Genomic DNA, 17,341 nt, shown 5'->3' with positions numbered 1-17,341 from the left:
GAGTTATTACTCATGGTTGATAGTAACTGATTACAGTTACTCAAGATAGATAGACAGATGAAGATGGATAAAGCCATAAACTCCATTTCCAGTTGTTACAAGGAAGGATCTGATTCAGACGATGTCGTTCAGGATGAAAACTGAAAATGAGCCACAAAAAATCAAACATGTTTAACATACAATAAAACAACAGCCGCAGTAATTATCATCATAATAGATTGCAAGCTTTCACTTCTCAAAGCGAACTTCACTGCAAATAAAACAACACGGTTCAAAGCAAGAAATATGTCTAAATTAATAACACATATTAGATTTTTATTTTATTTTTGCATAGGTATTGGATTTAATAAACTTCTTTCACCACGGAACTAACAGACATTTTGATTTAGACTAGACTTTCTAGTCTGGTCTAGAGTCTCACAAGCCAGAGGAAAGGAAAATTCAAAATAGGGTCTGATATGAGATTCAGACTATTTTATCTTACTGGAATAAATGTAGCTCCCTCCTCTGGTCTCAGCCTGATCCTTAATAAAGATCTTAAAATGCTCCTTTTCCTGTCTCCCTCTACTAATATGTAATCATCTCAAATCATAACAGTGGAGAGCCTGCATTCAACACAGGCAGATGTGGAGGGCCATCGACAGCTGCCTGCACAACAAGGCCCTGCCAAGCCCAAATGAATGTGGGACAACTCTGAGCAGAAAGGACTTTGTAACACTAAACAGACCAGAAGCGGAAGCGAGGACAATGTTCAGAAGTATAGAATCAACACCAACGAACACTGTCCCAGTACACGGACCACATCCTCCATGACCTGAAGAAGATAAACAACACTGCCCTAGAATGGATACGGCACTGGCATGATAAGATATGACTGAACAAGTTTCTTCATATAGACTTAAGATCCAGAAGGAAACTTGACTGACTTGCACCTACACAGTCGAGAGAAAACACCAAGAAGCTAATGAGCAGAACAGGCTCATTTGTTTCAGATGTATCTCCTTATTGTTATCATTTAGTTCAAATAAGATGATTTAGTTTCCATGAGCAGTAAAATGTTGTTCTGGGTGTAGACACACCTCACATGATGGCCTGTGGACCATGCAGGTAAAAAATTAGGGTTAATGGCCTCACGTCGCCAAGACTAGCAGGCGCAGGTACGGCGTGACGTCACAGCACAGGTAAATCTATAAAGGTGTGTAGTGTTGGAGCTCATGTGTCCTGGACCTTAGACTGGAGAGGAGACACAGGAGTAAAACACAGGAGGCCTAACATGCACCAGGAGGTCTGACTCACCGAGGTCTACCTGAGAATCACCTCCCCCCCCCGTGGGACCAGGATACCGGCATGTACCCCAGCTCTCAGTCTACCAGACACCCGGCCCAGGCTCTGTCAATGAGCAGTCAGTACATCCCGCCTCCGTATGACTTCTACCATCACCATCACGCCCCGGGAGCCGGTGACCCGTCGACGACGAGCGCCTGGAGCTCCATTTACGCGCCGCGGGAGGAATACGCGTACAGCTACCCGGGATCGAGCCCCAGCGCCGGGCAGGTGAGCAGCTTCACCCCCGTGGAGCTGAGCGGCACGCCCACCACCGCTGGAGTGGGGTCGTTCACCCCGTACAACTTCATCTCCGGACAGGACCCGTTCAACTGCAGGGGGAGGCCGCAGGAGCCCCTCAGACCGTCCGCTCCAGGTGGGACTTTATCCGGCCACACACTTACACAGGTCAACGTGTTGTTCTTGTAATTTAAAAATCAATAATATTCAGTGTGCTACTAATCTGATCATATTCTAGTATTTGTAACTCGGACTTGTTGACACGTGTTGGAACACATTTATATGGAATTCTAATGTGTGATTCCCTTTTCTATGGGAGTCTCTGTTCTCCATAAAAAAATTCCCGAGAGCTAAAACATCAAAATACTTAATAAAGTGAAACTGAAATGAAGTTCCGTAATTAAATGAAAATGATATTTGGATTTTAAAAACACTATTCCTACACCTATTTGTTTGTGACCATGCATTCAAGTGACTCCTTGAGGTTTCTATTAAAAGGGTCATTTCTTGGATGTTTTTCCTCATCCTAGGATGTGACACTATTGTTATGGCCTGTAGGAAAACTGTTTACATTTTTAATAAGTTGTAGATAATTGACACTTCAATTTAATAAAATGAAATACTGCTTTAGGCTTACATTTGACATTTCAGCACAAGAGAAACCTCAGTAAACTTCTGTTGAAAACAAGGTTGTTATCTTGTTGCTGATCACAAATCAGCTTCCACACACTAACAGGAGGTTTCATATAAATAACAGCGTATGGTTAAGGGCGCTCAAAAAAATGTACTGATTAGTCTTTAGATATGGCCCCTGCTGTCGGTGGGGTGGCAGCATATGCACAGTCAAAGCAGACTGCACACACATTCTTCTCTCCTCTCCCTTCCGCCTTACGCTTCGTTAAGATGTCAATGCAAAGCTAATATTGGAGTCTGCAGACGTGTCGCTCCCCACCCTCTCTGTCCACTGGGTGGGTGCAAGAGGTTGACAGGCTGGCTAGATAACGCTGGCACTGCAGGAAGTCAGCACAAGTCAAACCTCCTCTGTGGGCCTCTGGTGTGTGTGTGTGTGTGTGTGTGTGTGTGTGTGCGTGTGTGTCTTGGTCTGCCTCAATCAATACTGTCACATGGTCAAGATGGTCAATAACACTGACTCACCCTTTGTATGCGTGTGTGTGTGTGTGTTAGAGTTAGCATGTCATTGAATAACCGCCTGTGAAAACACCTATGTAAACATCACTTATGGTGATAAGGAGAACCACTGATGCAATGCACTGAGGAGTGGGAGTCTTTTTAGTCAGCGTGATTAATAGAATTGATGAGACTTTAAGTGGCGCCTGAACTTGAACGTGGCACCAGACGTCCTCACATTAATCGACTGTTTTGACCGCAACTCACATTACACTCGACTCAATCATTCATCATCGGCAGGACTGAAGACAAAACTAATGTACAGGAGCGGATAACACACCATTTACCTACGTTCTCTCAGTCAGGAAATCATACAAACCAGTCGACTGTTTTAATTATTCAGGGTTGTTGTTTTGTGTGTGTGTGTGATTCAGGAGGGAAGACCCGCACAAAGGACAAGTACAGGGTGGTGTACACTGATCAACAGCGTCTGGAGCTGGAGAAGGAGTTTCAGTCCAACCGCTACATCACCATGAAGAGAAAGACGGAGCTGTCAATGGCACTGGGCCTCTCTGAGAGACAGGTGAGAGGAAGTGAATTAACACTGTCACTCAGCAGAGCACATAGTACCTCCACCTAGGCCCAACAATCCCCCTATGAAACCACATTTAAATTCACTAGATTCAGTGATCGGCAAATGTGGCTATCTGTCATTGTTAAAGAAATTAAGGAGATATTCCTGAATCAGTCCCCTGATCCGGATCTGCACCAAAATTGAAAATATTCTTCCTTGACCCATACCACATCCTTCCACCAGGTTTGATGATAATTTAGCCAGTGATTATTTCTATAATCCTGCTAATTTACACACAAAAGCAGCTCGAAGTTTCCAGAGTTCCTCCTGCCAGCCCCCTTGTAAAAACTGTGGAGAAAATCCAAATGAGATGAAAACAGAGAGAGAGAGAAAACAGAAGAAGACAGATGCAAAAAAGAAAAGAGAATACAAACGTCTTAGGATGAAAATTTAATTTGTGCCATAAAAGACAATGAAGATGTCAAGGGAGCTGTTGGTGATAAAGACTGATGCGATGTACTAGCTGTTAACAAAAACACCTGATCTCTGCAGTGGAATTAATGTTATGTCCTGCCTCCTGCCTGCTGCACCACCCCTCACCTGAACGCTCCAGAGATTTCTGACATTGTGAATGCACCTGAGTGTTTAATCTCCTTCTGCACTGTGTGAAAGACAAGATGGAGAAAGTCTGGAGCCCACATCCTCCAGAGTTCATGTCTGAAACACAGCTAAACAAAGCAGATGTAAAAAATAACTCAATCAAATCAATGGGGCGTGACCGAAAGAGGCAGTTGTTGAATATGTGAATTTAACTGTTGCATGTGACAGAAATTACAGGAAACACAGCACTTGCTACTTACTACTGCTCATATCAATCCAAGAAAGTCTGTGGCACCAAAACCATTTGTTTATAAAATCAGATGCGTATTAGAGACAGACAGAATCCCCTGTTTCATATCTGAACAAATGATAATAATGATAATAATTAACTGTATCACTTATAAAACATATTAACAAATAATACATATACATAATAATACATGCATTATTATTACATACAATTATTTTCTACAAACTATACAGTTTATGTAGTTAGACCGAAAAGAGTGAGTGAGTGCGTGAGTTTCACAAGCCACTGTCTTAATTGAGAAGAAAGCTATAATAGAGTTGTGATTTTAATGAGAGAAAAGTCCTGATATTTCATGATAAAGAAATAAAATGAAGACATTTCTGTGTGCCTCTTTCTCTGGATTAGACAGTTTGTTGCACAATCTTTCAAAGTTCTGCTCATTCACCTACTTAATAAATACAGATGTGATTTTGACACTTTTGTGTTTGTGTGTTCCAGGTGAAGATCTGGTTTCAGAACCGACGTGCCAAAGAGAGGAAAATGAACAGGAAGAAGCTGCAGCATTCTCAGCAGGCCTCCACCACTACACCCACCCCACCGGCACTCTGTGGCCCAGCCGACATCCACATCACCACCAGCCCCAGCAGCAACATCCTGTCCGATGCAATATCAGAGGAATACTAGGTCGATTTCACATGACTGATGGAGGAGTGTACATAAAGTTTTTTTGTAAGTTTACCACAGATTGAATGAAGATGATTAACATCAGCATGATGTTGTAATGCTGCACCTTCTGCCTCTCACAATAACAAGCACTGTGTTTTTTCTTTTGTACCAATTGTGTCTGCGTTCGCTGACAACAGGACTTTTATCAAATCATGTTTAGCAGAACTGGCGGTGAAAGTGATGCTGATCTTGCTGGAAGTTCCTGTATTTAATGTTAATGGTTATTGAGAAATGTGCTGCAAAGTCACGTATGTGCCACCAGAATAGAGAAGACGATTGGTGTGACTGTTTTTCTTCTCTCTTTCCTTTTTCTCTAACCGCATGAGGAAATAAGTCTTGAAGTCAAAGCACCTAAAAAGATGGCTATCAAAGAGATCCAAAAAAAAATTAGTTTTTATGTTTGAGAAAGAGAGAGAGAATGTTGTTTGTTAACACTAATGAAAGAAAGATTTTGCCAGTTGAAATGTTGATTGGAATGGTTGAATGGAAGTAAAAAATAGTATGTTTCGGTCAGTAGGGAAGGAAGGCAGCTAGAGAAATGGAGGTGATGAAGTGTGAAGAAATGTTAAAAAAAAGGAAGTAAAAACGGTGAGATTCTAGTATAAAAAGTAAAGGTGCCATTTGTTCTTAAACAATTATTTTTTATCTGTTTTATGTTAAAATTTAATTTCTTTCCCTTGCTTTTGATGAAACACTGTGATAAAGGACAAAACATGTGTTTAGAAATAACCGTGGAGTGAGTAATTCACACGGCAGGGTTCAGCCAAAACTTTAAAATAGCTGTAAATAGCCACATGACGCATTATCTATATTACATGTGAAAAAAATGCAATGCTTCTCTATCCTTTTTGATTTGGGGATGTATGAAAACTACGTATTTACTATACATGCAAGAAATGCTTACACAGTTGTACATACTTCTACGTCGCGTCAAAAGAGGTGGCAGAAAAAAGTGGCAAATGTAGTAACTGTAGATCTAGTCCCAACCAGGGTTGCAGAAATCAGTTTTCAAAACAAAACACCGTGCCACCAAATTTGTGCAATTCTGGGGTCAGTTTGAGCTGTGAGAAAACTTGTTGATCGTGTGTTGATGTTGGTTCAGATGTTTTTAAAAATAAGTTTGTTGCACATTTTATTAAAAAACAACTCAACACATAAGATTTTGTTGATTAGTTTGTATTTGATGTTCAGTAGCACAAAAGTCACCAGCTGTGAGTGAAAGAAATGGCCCGAAACTCTACCTGCTGACAAAATAACTTTACTTATAATTTAATGAAATTACACAAAAACAAGAACTACTGAATCCCAAAAATGGATTAAGTTTTTTGTCAAATTCCTTTAATGCAAAATAACACATCACCTCAAAGACACATTCGATCTAAAAGTGAACCGTTGGCACCACTCAAAAGTCTTGATTTCATAGTTTATCGTTGGTTTTTTACATGCAGAGGTGAGATCACATGAAAGTGTCACGACACTGAGATAATCATCTGGTTTTTACGAGGAGAATACTTGAATGTTTGATTGTGATTCAACCAAACCTATCAAGAGTTCAGGTTTAACAGGCTGATCTCTCCTGTGTCAAGAACATATTGAAAGGTTAAGAGTGCCTGACTGATCACATGGCAAAAACGATAGTGGGTTGTTGCAGCAGGTTTATGACACTTCTTCTGTGTTGTTAATTATTTGCTCAGTCAGTCAGAAGTTCAACTGTGTTTCAACAAGAGGGCTCAAGTCAAAGGGATCACAGGTGGTTGTTTAAGGACGCTACAACTATCACGGACCATAATCACCAACTTTATGACACTATGAATCAGCGGAATGGTTGTCGACCTTTAACTCTGCGCTATCAAACCAAACCAAACACGTAAGCTCTGTCTTTAATTAAATCCACAGCAGAGAACTAAAAGCACAGACGTGTTTACCTTCACAGGGGAAAAGAGAGTTACCGCCAAAATTATGCCTAATTAAATATCAAGGGTTTTAGTTTTAGTACATATCTACATATCTATTTAAGTACTTAGAGCAGAAGTTGCTAATGCACCAAGCTAATTTAGTCTAACATGAAATGAAAGTCATTCTCTAACAAGTGCAAAAATAGTTTTACGGCGAAAAACTGAGCTGTGAAGCTTTATTGATGTTTAAGGAAACTGGCAAATTTGCCACTCTTAAAAAAAACAAAAAACCTTTTCACCTTTATTTGAAAACTTTAATTACATTTCTACTTGAGAAGGAAATGTGGTATGAATATAGTTAGTTATCTACGAAAACGTTTTTCATGAGTGAAAAATTTTACATTGGTTGTTCTAACTCAGATTAACAAGTTCAAACAATAACAGATCATTAATGAAACAACTTGTATAACCTAACTTTGATAGACGATAAAAAAATCTTTAATTAATGAATTAGTACATATTGGGATCGAGTTGACTTGTGTTTTTATGGCAGCAGTTGAACTTAAGATTTTAAGTTGAATCACCTTGATAATTAGTTAAACTGGTGCTAAATAAGCTTTTACCATAAAACCAACTGAATTCTTTTAGTTTCTTCGAGGGCACTCTGCCATCACTTTGAGCTATGACCTATATCACTTCCCTTTTAAATAATAAAAGTGGCTAAAAAAAAGTGCTTAAACAGTTTTTGCAGGTCATGGACCTCAGAGATGATTAGACGACAAGAATTAAATGAATGAATCAAATCAAAGGTTTCACCCAGTCTACATTGTGAAATGAACACTTGCTTTTAAGATATTTGAATTTTCCTATTGGGATTAATAAAGTATTTCTGATATGTATCTCCTGTTACTAACTCACTGTTTTAAGTCATAAGAAATTTGAAAATACAAACTTCAACTTCACTTTTTAGAAGGAGTATTATTGTGACTACACACAATTCACTCAGATGTATTTTGAGGGATATGTCACCATTAACTGTCACAAATCATTTTCACACCCTAATAAGGTCTTTTAGAATTTCACATCCAGCTCAAGCATTGTGTAAGACCGACTGCTTGTCTACCGAAAAGCAGAAGCTCTGACTTCACGGAAAATGTTGCCTATACAAAATTCCAGAGACATGACATTTCTCCGCAAGCTGAACTGCGAAGGATAGAGACGCTGCTGGAGTTTGACCTAAACTCCCCCGCACAAACACACACACTTACACACACTCTCCTCAACTGAGTGTTTGACACATTCTAATTTAAGTAACTGCAATTTCTTATAATTCAGTGGTTAAAGGTTACAGTTGCCAGTTTATATACACAAATGATTTACCGACATAAACGCACTGATGAAATATCTTCTGTGATTATATGTCTGCCACACACTGTAAAGCAATGAAACTAAATGTAATAATATTATATATACATAATATTTTTGTATTTTTATATTTGATAGATTTTTACATTTTTATTCTATTAAATTTGCATCAGCGTTGTTGCAACTTTACACAGTTCTAACAATGATATAAAATGCTTATAAATAAGGGAGAATGAAAATGAGACAGAAATGTAAGAAAATGTTAAATAAATGTCTTTCTTTTTTTAAATAGTCACAGCGTGATTCAAATGACAGAATTGATTTGGCCATGTAACTTCCAGGGGCCTGCGTGGTAATGTTAAGCTGAAAGGTTTCCTTTTATAAGACTAGATGATCTGATAGCCAGTCGCAACCCAGGCGTAAAGTAAAAGTAAAGAAAATCACAACATGTATCAGCTTTCACAGGCTGTGTTTTCCTACTGAGAACACATTAAATTAAGGTGAAAGTCCTCCTGGCATCCTGACAAGCCGTTTCTTCCTCTATCATCGCCATCTTGGTAAAAGCACTGACTTAACGGACCTTGGCGTACACGCAGTCATCTTCTGTTAGTTCAACAGTCCGCCGAGGTCGCTTTGAAAACTTGATTTGGCCATACTCCACCTCCACGTCCGGGTCCACCCTCTGCTGCACCCGCCCTCTCTGCACAATCCTCACTTCTGAGTAGGTCAATTCCTTCTCATCTCCGTCTTCTGCAAAACGGAAGGAAGACGAGCACAAACACATCAAATGTAATGTGGCATGAGTGAAAACTAGTTCTATTATTTTGATCTATAGATAAGCAGCATAAATGAAAGAGGTCTGAATAAAGCCACATTTTCTTTTGCACCTTCAGGTTGGTGGTTTTTCTTTTTCTTCAAAGCATAGATGACGGCTCCCCCGACCAGTAAGAGGACAGCCAGTGCAGCGAGCACACCAGCCATTGCTGGCAAATTGGTTGTTTCGTGAGACACATAGATGAAGTTAAAACATACACATAACAGGTGTTATCATGCAGACAACCTGAGAGAAAAAGCATAAAAACTAATGGACCCTCTGCAGCAGAGGCAGTTTTCACTTACTAATGAACCAGGAGTCCTTTCTGCTGAAGGAAGTCACAGTGTGATTGGAGGATGTGATATTAATGGTGGGTTTAAGTGACACTGTAACATCAATCTTCTTACCCACAGTCGTGTCTGGGGCCTTAGTGGTCGGATCAACACACAGTGTGTTATTGGCTGCAAACACCCACTGTGATATGTGTGTCTCATTAGAGTCTATGCAGTCAATGAAGATGAAGCCTGAATGGAAAGAAACAGATGAGCTCTAACTGATGTTCAGCATGATCATGATCTTCAGCATCATCTGAGCATTGTCCCTCACTCTCTCACTCACCACAGGTAGATATTATCTCTACTCTCTCTCTATCACTGACGTGGTTCTTGACCGAGCAGCCCAGACTTCCAGAGACGTCCTGTTTCAGAGTGATGTTGTCAGTCTCATGAGTTCCATTGAGGAGCCTGTCTTCACTCAGCGTGCGTCCATTCAGAGTCCATCTGTACTGAAGACTGTCCCCTCCCTCAGAGACGCAGGACACCCTCATCTCTCCCTGGGACAGACACTTAGAGACCAGCCGGACAGACAACACAGGAGCTAGAGGAACAAAGATGATGTTTGACATGTTGACTGAGTCATGGTCGTCCTTCACAGTTTCTAATACAGAACAGGGCAGACACTGCAGAATAAAAAGTTCATTACCTTGAATAGACAACCGTAGAGTCTGATCCAGTACTGTCTTTCCACCTGAATCAGATATTTTTAATTTATATTCATCTGAGTCAGATTTTATCAGGTTATTGATCCTAAACGTTCCAGCACTAGGAGTAAACAAGGATCTGTTTTCTAATGTATTCAATGAAATGTTATTATTCGCCCAGCGGAATATAGCTGTGGCGTTTTTTCGTATTTCAAATCTTGCTGGTGATCGATCCTTCATCTTCAGGATCACAGTTCCTCCCAAAGCTCCATAACACTGAGCTCCACCCTCCTGTTGGACATCACAGATGATTTCCACACCTGCAGAGGTTTTGAAAAAAAAAAAGAGGTTTTAAAAGAAAAGTTTTGAGCAGTTGATTTACCAGACTAACAAAGTCATGGTTTAAGACATACACAGAAATACTGACAGAAAAACAGAAACAGTGTTTTTTTGTTGCTGGGTTTCTCTCAGACCTCCTTGTGCATTACGTTCTTTTTTTTGCACATCTGAACACACGGGCTCAGTGTACAGTGTTAGTGATATGTTACAGTAGGAAAATCACAGTGGTAAACAATTAGATGAATAATTGCTGATGTCCATTTTCATATTCTGGGGCCTGTATTGTGACTCACTGTCACACATCATGATTTGGGGGGGCTCTTAAACAGCACCCACCCAAACACGTATAGTGGAATATTAGATATGATAAGGCCTATTGATTTTTTTCAAATTATAGGAAATTGGAAAAAATGAAAATGTTAATATTTTAGTTCTTTTTGTTTTTCTCCCAAAGTGGCATAACGGATGTTTTATTAAACTGTAAATGACAAAAAATAAAAATGCCATGCATGATCCCATTTCTGCAAAAAATCTTGTGATTATAAATCAAGTACAAATTCAGTATTAAAAAGGTGAACAGCTCACCATGAGAGACTCCGAGCAGCATCAGCAACAGTCCAAACACAGCCTCCATGTCTCGTCTCCGCTCGGCCTCTGCAGCTTTCACACAAACCTCTTTACTTCACCCGAATGCAAACATGTGTGTCCTGCCAACAATGTGTCCTGTTAGAGGCCGACCTCAGAGGAGAACCTGTGAAAACTTTGGTCAAGCACAGCAGAGTTTTTCTATTTGATCTTTTTGTAGGCAGAGAGGAGAACAGGAAGTCAAATTAATTTCACTTCCCCTTTAGCCTATAAAAAGAGGGCCTTGACGTGTGTGTGTGTGTGTGTGTGTGTGAGTATGTGTGTGTGTGTGTGTGTGTGATGGACTGAGTGGAAAGACAAAAATGTTCCTTCTTTATACTGAAAGAGGATTTAATAACATTTCTAAAATGTCCATGTTTCAACAAAATAACAAATGCAAAGGTGACACTGCAACCAACCAGCAGGAGGAGTAAATAGATAATCTTTAAGCAGAGATCAGATTTTTAAATATTGGTTTAAACAATTAAGTCATGGAATAGCTTTTTTTTAAATGAATTTAAATTCCAATAAAAATATATCATGTATAATTTGTGCACTGGATTTCCATAATGGAGAATTGTGTTGTGTAAATAAAAAAGCTTTACATTCTTGAAAACATTTTGTCCAGAAATCAAGTTTTATGATACACTTGAACACAATTCAAACATCTGAATAAATTTGAGCATGATCAATTTCAGTTAAAAAAGCATTATACAACTTCATACTTTATTAACAGGTGAGTTGATGCTTTTATTTTGTTCGGTTTTTACTGTACTTCTGCTACAGTTGCCATTTTTTCCAAAGTTAGTCCAACGGACATTTTCAAATTCAGTATTTCTTTGACAAAACCAACCTATTGTCGGATAATTATAGTTTTGTCAATTGTCAGAAGAATTTGTTGATAAGAAATGACGGCAAATAAACCAGGTAGGATGAACACACAGATTTCTCCCTTCACTCTGCATCATAGACTTTTTATAAAAAGCTCAGCACACAAACAATAACAAGTGACAGAATATTGCAGAACTGTGTGATGAGGACTCACTAAGGACAAAGAATGAGTCCATAGCATTAACACAGGACAAGAGAACAAACCCTTTCAAACAGGCAAGTTTAGAACAGATGCACGAGTTCACCTCGACCTGTAACGTCTCCTCCACAGTTGCCATGGAAACACACACTGAAGGATCTCCACTCTGTATCTTCACACTGATCTGTTTCATCTAAAAAGTCACTTAACGTTACAGCTTTGAAGCTCAACCGTTAAACTGATCATGTCATCCTCTGGTCTCTCACCCTCTCGCTCTCCCTCCCTTTATCATGTCATGATGTGATGTCGCCCTCCATTGGAAACCTGGGGCATAGCAACAAGATAAACAATGCAGGCCAATCCCCGGGGACCTGAGCTGATAGAGAGGGGCCCGGATTAAGAACTCCTGATTCCATAATCCACAGCAATGGCAATTTTCATTTGGTTCAAAGTGCGGCGCCAGATTTGTGATACTGTATTTACAATGATAAAGACAAATCGTTCACACACAGTAGAGAGACACTTTCTGAAAAGCCTCTTAAAGTAGAACCACCTGTATGATGGGATGGTTATTTAGGCGCCAGGCCGCTGTGTTCATCAATAAAACTTTGTGAAAATAAATCACAGACATCTCTTTACTGTCTAGATGAATCATTCTATCTTGATCACTGAATTTTTTACAGTAGCAATAGTCAGCAGCCCTGCAGACTGCCTTCAGGCATCGTGTCAAGTTACATCCTGACTGAAGTGATCTCCCCTGGCAGGTTGCTCATCAAGATCATGACTTGATTTCAGTGTCTCAGATTGTGAATTCAAACCCTGGTGTAAGTTCAATAATTCTGCTAATGTCTATTCAAGCAAAATGCATCGTGAAAAGCACATTTTCCTCTTCTTCCTCTTTTTTTTCATCTTCCTCCTTTACTTCCTCAAAGTGCCTGGCCCCGACTCATTGCTGCTTGTAGTATATAGTAATTAAACACTATTTTGGTGATTAATTTTATTTAATATAATTATTTATATATTTATTATATTGGTTTTTTTTTACTGTTTGTGTGTTCCCAATTCACTGAACACAGAATTGCATGAGCAACAGTGCTGCCTCTGTAAACCAGTAGAGAGAAACCTCAAACTTATACAAACACTGACAATGAGTCTGGAGTCATTCAGTCATTAAACAAAGTGTCTGATCAACATGTCAACAACAGGATAACTTTCCTCAACTCAATGAGGAAACTGATGAATGTGTGACGTGAACGCAGATCAAGCAACGAAACGAAACCACTTCTTTCTCTCTGATGTTTTAATCATTTCTGTAACCGTAATTATGATCACACAAGAAAAACAAAAATGTTTTATGTACATCCACGTTTTCTCAGCTAAACACTTAAAGATTTGGTGAATCTTTGGATACATTTTATAATTTTACCATTATCAACCCTAAAAGCAAGACATTTAATTTAGGTGAAAAATCCAAATCAAATCACACGGCCTGATCTAGATATGCACTGCTTTTAATTTACAGCAATAATATGGTAAAGAGTCGCTTTCAAATGGCATCACACTCAGTTGCACAGCTAATATGAAGCCCTATATACACTGACACCTTTTTTTTACTTTAGAATAAAAAGACTTTTACACCTGAAAACCCTGAAAACATAAAAAAAAATGTCTTTGCACATTCACCATGAATATGTTTTTTGTTCTGTGATCTCTGCTGCTGATACTTTCTCACTCTGAAAATGGACGAGTGGTGAGCAGCTGTTGACACGACAAAAGTTATTTTCACACCCACAAAGAAACATGAACCATTACAGCAAGAGAGACGAAACAAAATGTCGCTTTCAAGAAGTTTAAGGTTCAGGTGCAGAACTTTTCTTTTAAACCATCTCCACAGAGGTCTCTGGATACTCCCTCGCTCGTGGGATGGCAGAGCCCTCAGCTCTCTGGGATTTATTTTTCCTCCAAGCAAAATAGGCGGCGATCCCAATGAACAAAAGAGCTGCCACAGCTGTTTGCACGCCACATATGAGGGAGGGATCTGTTTCAGTGAAGAGACACAAAGATCACATGTTGACAAAGTTTTCACTCACATTGATAAATAACAAGATGAAACTACTGGATCCACTGCAGCAGAGGCAGTTTTCATTTACTAATGACCCAGGAGTCCTCTCTGCTGAAGGAGGTCACAGTGTGATTGGAGGATGTGATATTAATGGTGGGTTTAAGTGACACTGTAAAGTCAGTCTTCTTACCCACAGTCGTGTCTGGGGCCTTAGTGGTCGGATCAACACACAGTGTGTTATTGGCTGCAAACACCCACTGTGATATGTGTGTCTCATTAGAGTCTATGCAGTCAATGAAGATGAAGCCTGAATGGAAAGAAACAGATGAGCTCTAACTGATGTTCAGCATGATCATGATCTTCAGCATCATCTGAGCATTGTCCCTCACTCTCTCACTCACCACAGGTAGATATTATCTCTACTGTCTCTCTATCACTGACGTGGTTCTTGACCGAGCAGCCCAGACTTCCAGAGACGTCCTGTTTCAGAGTGATGTTGTCAGTCTCATGAGTTCCACTGAGGAGCTTGTCTTCAGTCAGCGTGCGTCCATTCAGAGTCCATCTGTACTGAAGACTGTCCCCTCCCTCAGAGACGCAGGACACCCTCATCTCTCCCTGGGACAGACACTTAGAGACCAGCTGGACAGACGACACAGGAGCTGGAGGAACAAAGATGATGTTTGACATGTTGACTGAGTCATGGTCGTCCTTCACAGTTTCTAATACAGAACAGGGCAGACACTGCAGAATAAAAAGTTCATTACCTTGAATAGACAACCGTAGAGTCTGATCCAGTAATGTCATTCCACCTGAATCAGATATTTTTAATTTATATTCATCTGAGTCAGATTTTATCAGGTTATTGATCCTAAACGTTCCAGCACTAGGAGTAAACAAGGATCTGTTTTCTATTGTATTCAATGAAACGTTATTATTCGCCCAGCGGAATATAGCTCTGTGGTTTTTTCGGATTTCAAATCTTGCTGGTGATCGATCCTTCATCTTCAGGATCACAGTTCCTCCCAAAGCTCCATAACACTGAGCTCCACCCTCCTGTTGGACATCACAGATGATTTCCACACCTGCAGAGGTTTTGAAAAATAGATTGTTAGCAACTGTCATCTTTTCATTTTTAACAAAATGATGTATGACAGTGACAATGAGAAGTAAAACTCAGAAAACAGTTCACACAACAATGCTCGTTAAGTTCTCGTTACATAAGAGATTGTGTTTCGAAATGCAGATACAGTGATAAACACATTATCTGGAATATTTACATTTTGAATAGAAAATGCAACAGCCAGATTAATATTTTACTCAGGGAGGGTTGAGCAAAATAAAATATTTTCGTCAAACTCAAATGAGTCTAGGAGGATTCAATGAGCAAGATAAAGATCCATTCTTTTAAAATACAGCATTCCAAGTTTTTATGACAAAAAGAATCAGCAACATGTTTTTGGATTTCAGTAACAGAATCAAAGTCATTGAAATCAGATTCATTTTCAAAAATACAATTTAAAGGATGTATTTAAGGAAAAAAAATTAAATTAAAAATCCATCTTTACGATTACAATTACCAGCAAAAATACAGTAAACACAGTCTTTCTCAGTTTTAAATCCATGGGCCCCTATATATATCTATATCTATATAGATATAGATATAGATATATAAATTAGTCAGTTATACATACACAAATAGATGAATGCAGTAAATAAATAAAATAGTATGTGCAGTTTGGTGAGGGTAAAGGGTATTTATTTCTACATGTATTTATTAACTTATTCATTTACACATCAAAATATAAAAATAAATACATTTAGAATTGTAAAACTACAGAAAAAAATAAATGTGGAAATGTATGAATACAGAAATAAACAATTGTGGCATTTTAAAAATGACAACCTGTAATTTCATTATTTATGTGAATTTAATTATTTTTCTATCTATTGAGTTGTTTATTTATTTATCTGTTTTTTCTTTTGGCACTTCCCCCCCTACATATTATCCACAAAGGTGACACAAAAGCCTTGTTCCAAACCGCTTCATGTTTTTGAATTTAATTTATCTATGTCTTTGGTCCAAGTCATTTTACAGCCTGTCTGAGCGCAGCTATTGACTATAACTGATCTTGGGTCTTCATGAAATCATTGAATCCTGTATTATTCAGACAAATTCAACTCCAATACTAATATCTCAATGAAAAACCTCACCATGAGAGACTCCAAGTAGCATCACCAACAGTGCAACCACAGCTTCCATGACTGGTCAGTGTTCAGCCTTCAGCTTTGGGACAAACTCCTCTTCTTCACTCAACAGAAAACACATACGTCCTGCTGAGCAGTCTGAAATGTTTTCCGGTAGTGATCAGCTTTAAGATAAGAAGCTGGGGAAACTATTTTTGTTCTGACACATTAAAGAGGAAGCAGCGGCAGTGGTCTAAATATTACTGATGTTGAAATATGTTCCATTTTGTTCGTCATCTTTTTTCATGCACAAAATGTATGCATGCACCACAGCTTGTATATGAACCACAGGCCTTATATATGAAGTCCATAGTCTTTATACCCATAAATATGCACTTATGCAAAACTGTCCACATATATTTAGTGAAGTTTATATAGTCAGGTCTCTGGTTTATCACCAGTCCATACATATTCTGTGGCATCCACAACTAAAGTAGCATCCAGAACCAGACATTTACATTGGGAGCACTAACACTAGATGTGCAAATGATTGTCCTCAACTCAGATTAAAGACATTATCTGATGGTGACCTGTGAAGCGTTCTGTTAAGCTTTATGCACAGTTAAATTGTGCAAATAGAAAACTGAGGCAACAGCTTTCAGCAGTTGCCTAAAACCAGACTTTTAGCAGAAGTTCTGTTCGTGTGATAATCACTTTTTATCACACTGTAACAAGACATGACTGCATGTTATTGTACTCAGAAATATGGAAGAAGTGAAATGTTAAAGATTAAGACAAACTGTAAAACCAACCACAAACGGATTTGCTTTGATTCCACAACTGTCCGTCTGCTGCATTTCATCCAATTTTAGTTTAATAGACATTGAGTCCAACACCTAAAGTATTTCTACAGAGTTTATATGAATATATGTAATCCTATGCAAGAGTTTTAAAATCTCATTTTAGTTCTACAGTGATTAACTCCCCACTATATACACAGAAAATGACAAAGCGTTGAAAACAACTGTCTCTGGAGCTAAGAAATACATCACCATGCTCATTTCTTTCATCCACTGAAAACCAAACAAAAAGTTTCAGATGAAAGTGAAGATTAAACTATACTTTACCATGACATAATGTGAGTGAAATCCAAACAGCCTGTTATATGTCGCCACAACACTACATGATTTATCACCTTCAGTATGGAC

At 38.9% G+C, this 17,341-nt stretch overlaps 3 protein-coding genes across 8 annotated transcripts; 1 reads left to right on the top strand and 2 right to left on the bottom strand.

Moving 5' to 3' along the window:
* The first annotated feature begins 1,213 nt into the window (after positions 1 to 1,213).
* On the top strand, positions 1,214 to 6,620 carry cdx1a (caudal type homeobox 1a). The gene is made up of 3 exons (XM_020079464.2): positions 1,214 to 1,699; positions 3,126 to 3,274; positions 4,614 to 6,620. Exons 1-3 carry the CDS (start codon positions 1,348 to 1,350, stop codon positions 4,797 to 4,799), a joined length of 687 nt encoding a protein of 228 aa, XP_019935023.1. The 5' UTR covers positions 1,214 to 1,347; the 3' UTR covers positions 4,800 to 6,620.
* Positions 6,002 to 12,163, bottom strand: LOC109631751 (uncharacterized). 5 transcript variants are annotated; one of them, XM_069531521.1, is made up of 7 exons: positions 11,994 to 12,163; positions 10,819 to 10,993; positions 9,897 to 10,214; positions 9,534 to 9,791; positions 9,323 to 9,439; positions 8,989 to 9,084; positions 6,002 to 8,851 (listed from the first exon to the last, which is right to left on the bottom strand). In XM_069531521.1, the coding sequence occupies exons 2-7, from the start codon at positions 10,865 to 10,867 to the stop codon at positions 8,673 to 8,675; spliced, it is 1,017 nt and encodes a 338-aa protein (XP_069387622.1). In that variant the 5' UTR covers positions 10,868 to 10,993; positions 11,994 to 12,163; the 3' UTR covers positions 6,002 to 8,672. The 5 variants fall into 5 exon arrangements, with proteins under 5 accessions (XP_069387622.1, XP_069387619.1, XP_069387620.1 ...); XM_069531518.1 differs by having other exon boundaries at positions 9,221 to 9,439; positions 11,994 to 12,131; XM_069531519.1 differs by having other exon boundaries at positions 9,221 to 9,439; positions 12,000 to 12,111.
* Positions 12,164 to 13,172: 1,009 nt separating this feature from the next.
* Positions 13,173 to 16,383, bottom strand: LOC138411398 (HEPACAM family member 2-like). 2 transcript variants are annotated; one of them, XM_069531517.1, is made up of 5 exons: positions 16,161 to 16,383; positions 14,714 to 15,031; positions 14,351 to 14,608; positions 14,140 to 14,256; positions 13,173 to 13,925 (listed from the first exon to the last, which is right to left on the bottom strand). In XM_069531517.1, exons 1-5 carry the CDS (start codon positions 16,207 to 16,209, stop codon positions 13,765 to 13,767), a joined length of 903 nt encoding a protein of 300 aa, XP_069387618.1. In that variant the 5' UTR covers positions 16,210 to 16,383; the 3' UTR covers positions 13,173 to 13,764. The 2 variants fall into 2 exon arrangements, with proteins under 2 accessions (XP_069387618.1, XP_069387617.1); XM_069531516.1 differs by having other exon boundaries at positions 14,038 to 14,256; positions 16,161 to 16,353.
* Between the last annotated feature and the right edge of the window lie 958 nt (positions 16,384 to 17,341).

This window comes from Paralichthys olivaceus, chromosome 9 (assembly GCF_024713975.1).
Source record: "Paralichthys olivaceus isolate ysfri-2021 chromosome 9, ASM2471397v2, whole genome shotgun sequence".
Lineage (NCBI taxonomy): Eukaryota > Metazoa > Chordata > Actinopteri > Pleuronectiformes > Paralichthyidae > Paralichthys > Paralichthys olivaceus.
The sequence above is the reverse complement of the archived record's forward strand: the minus strand, read 5'-3'. Positions and strand labels throughout refer to the sequence as shown.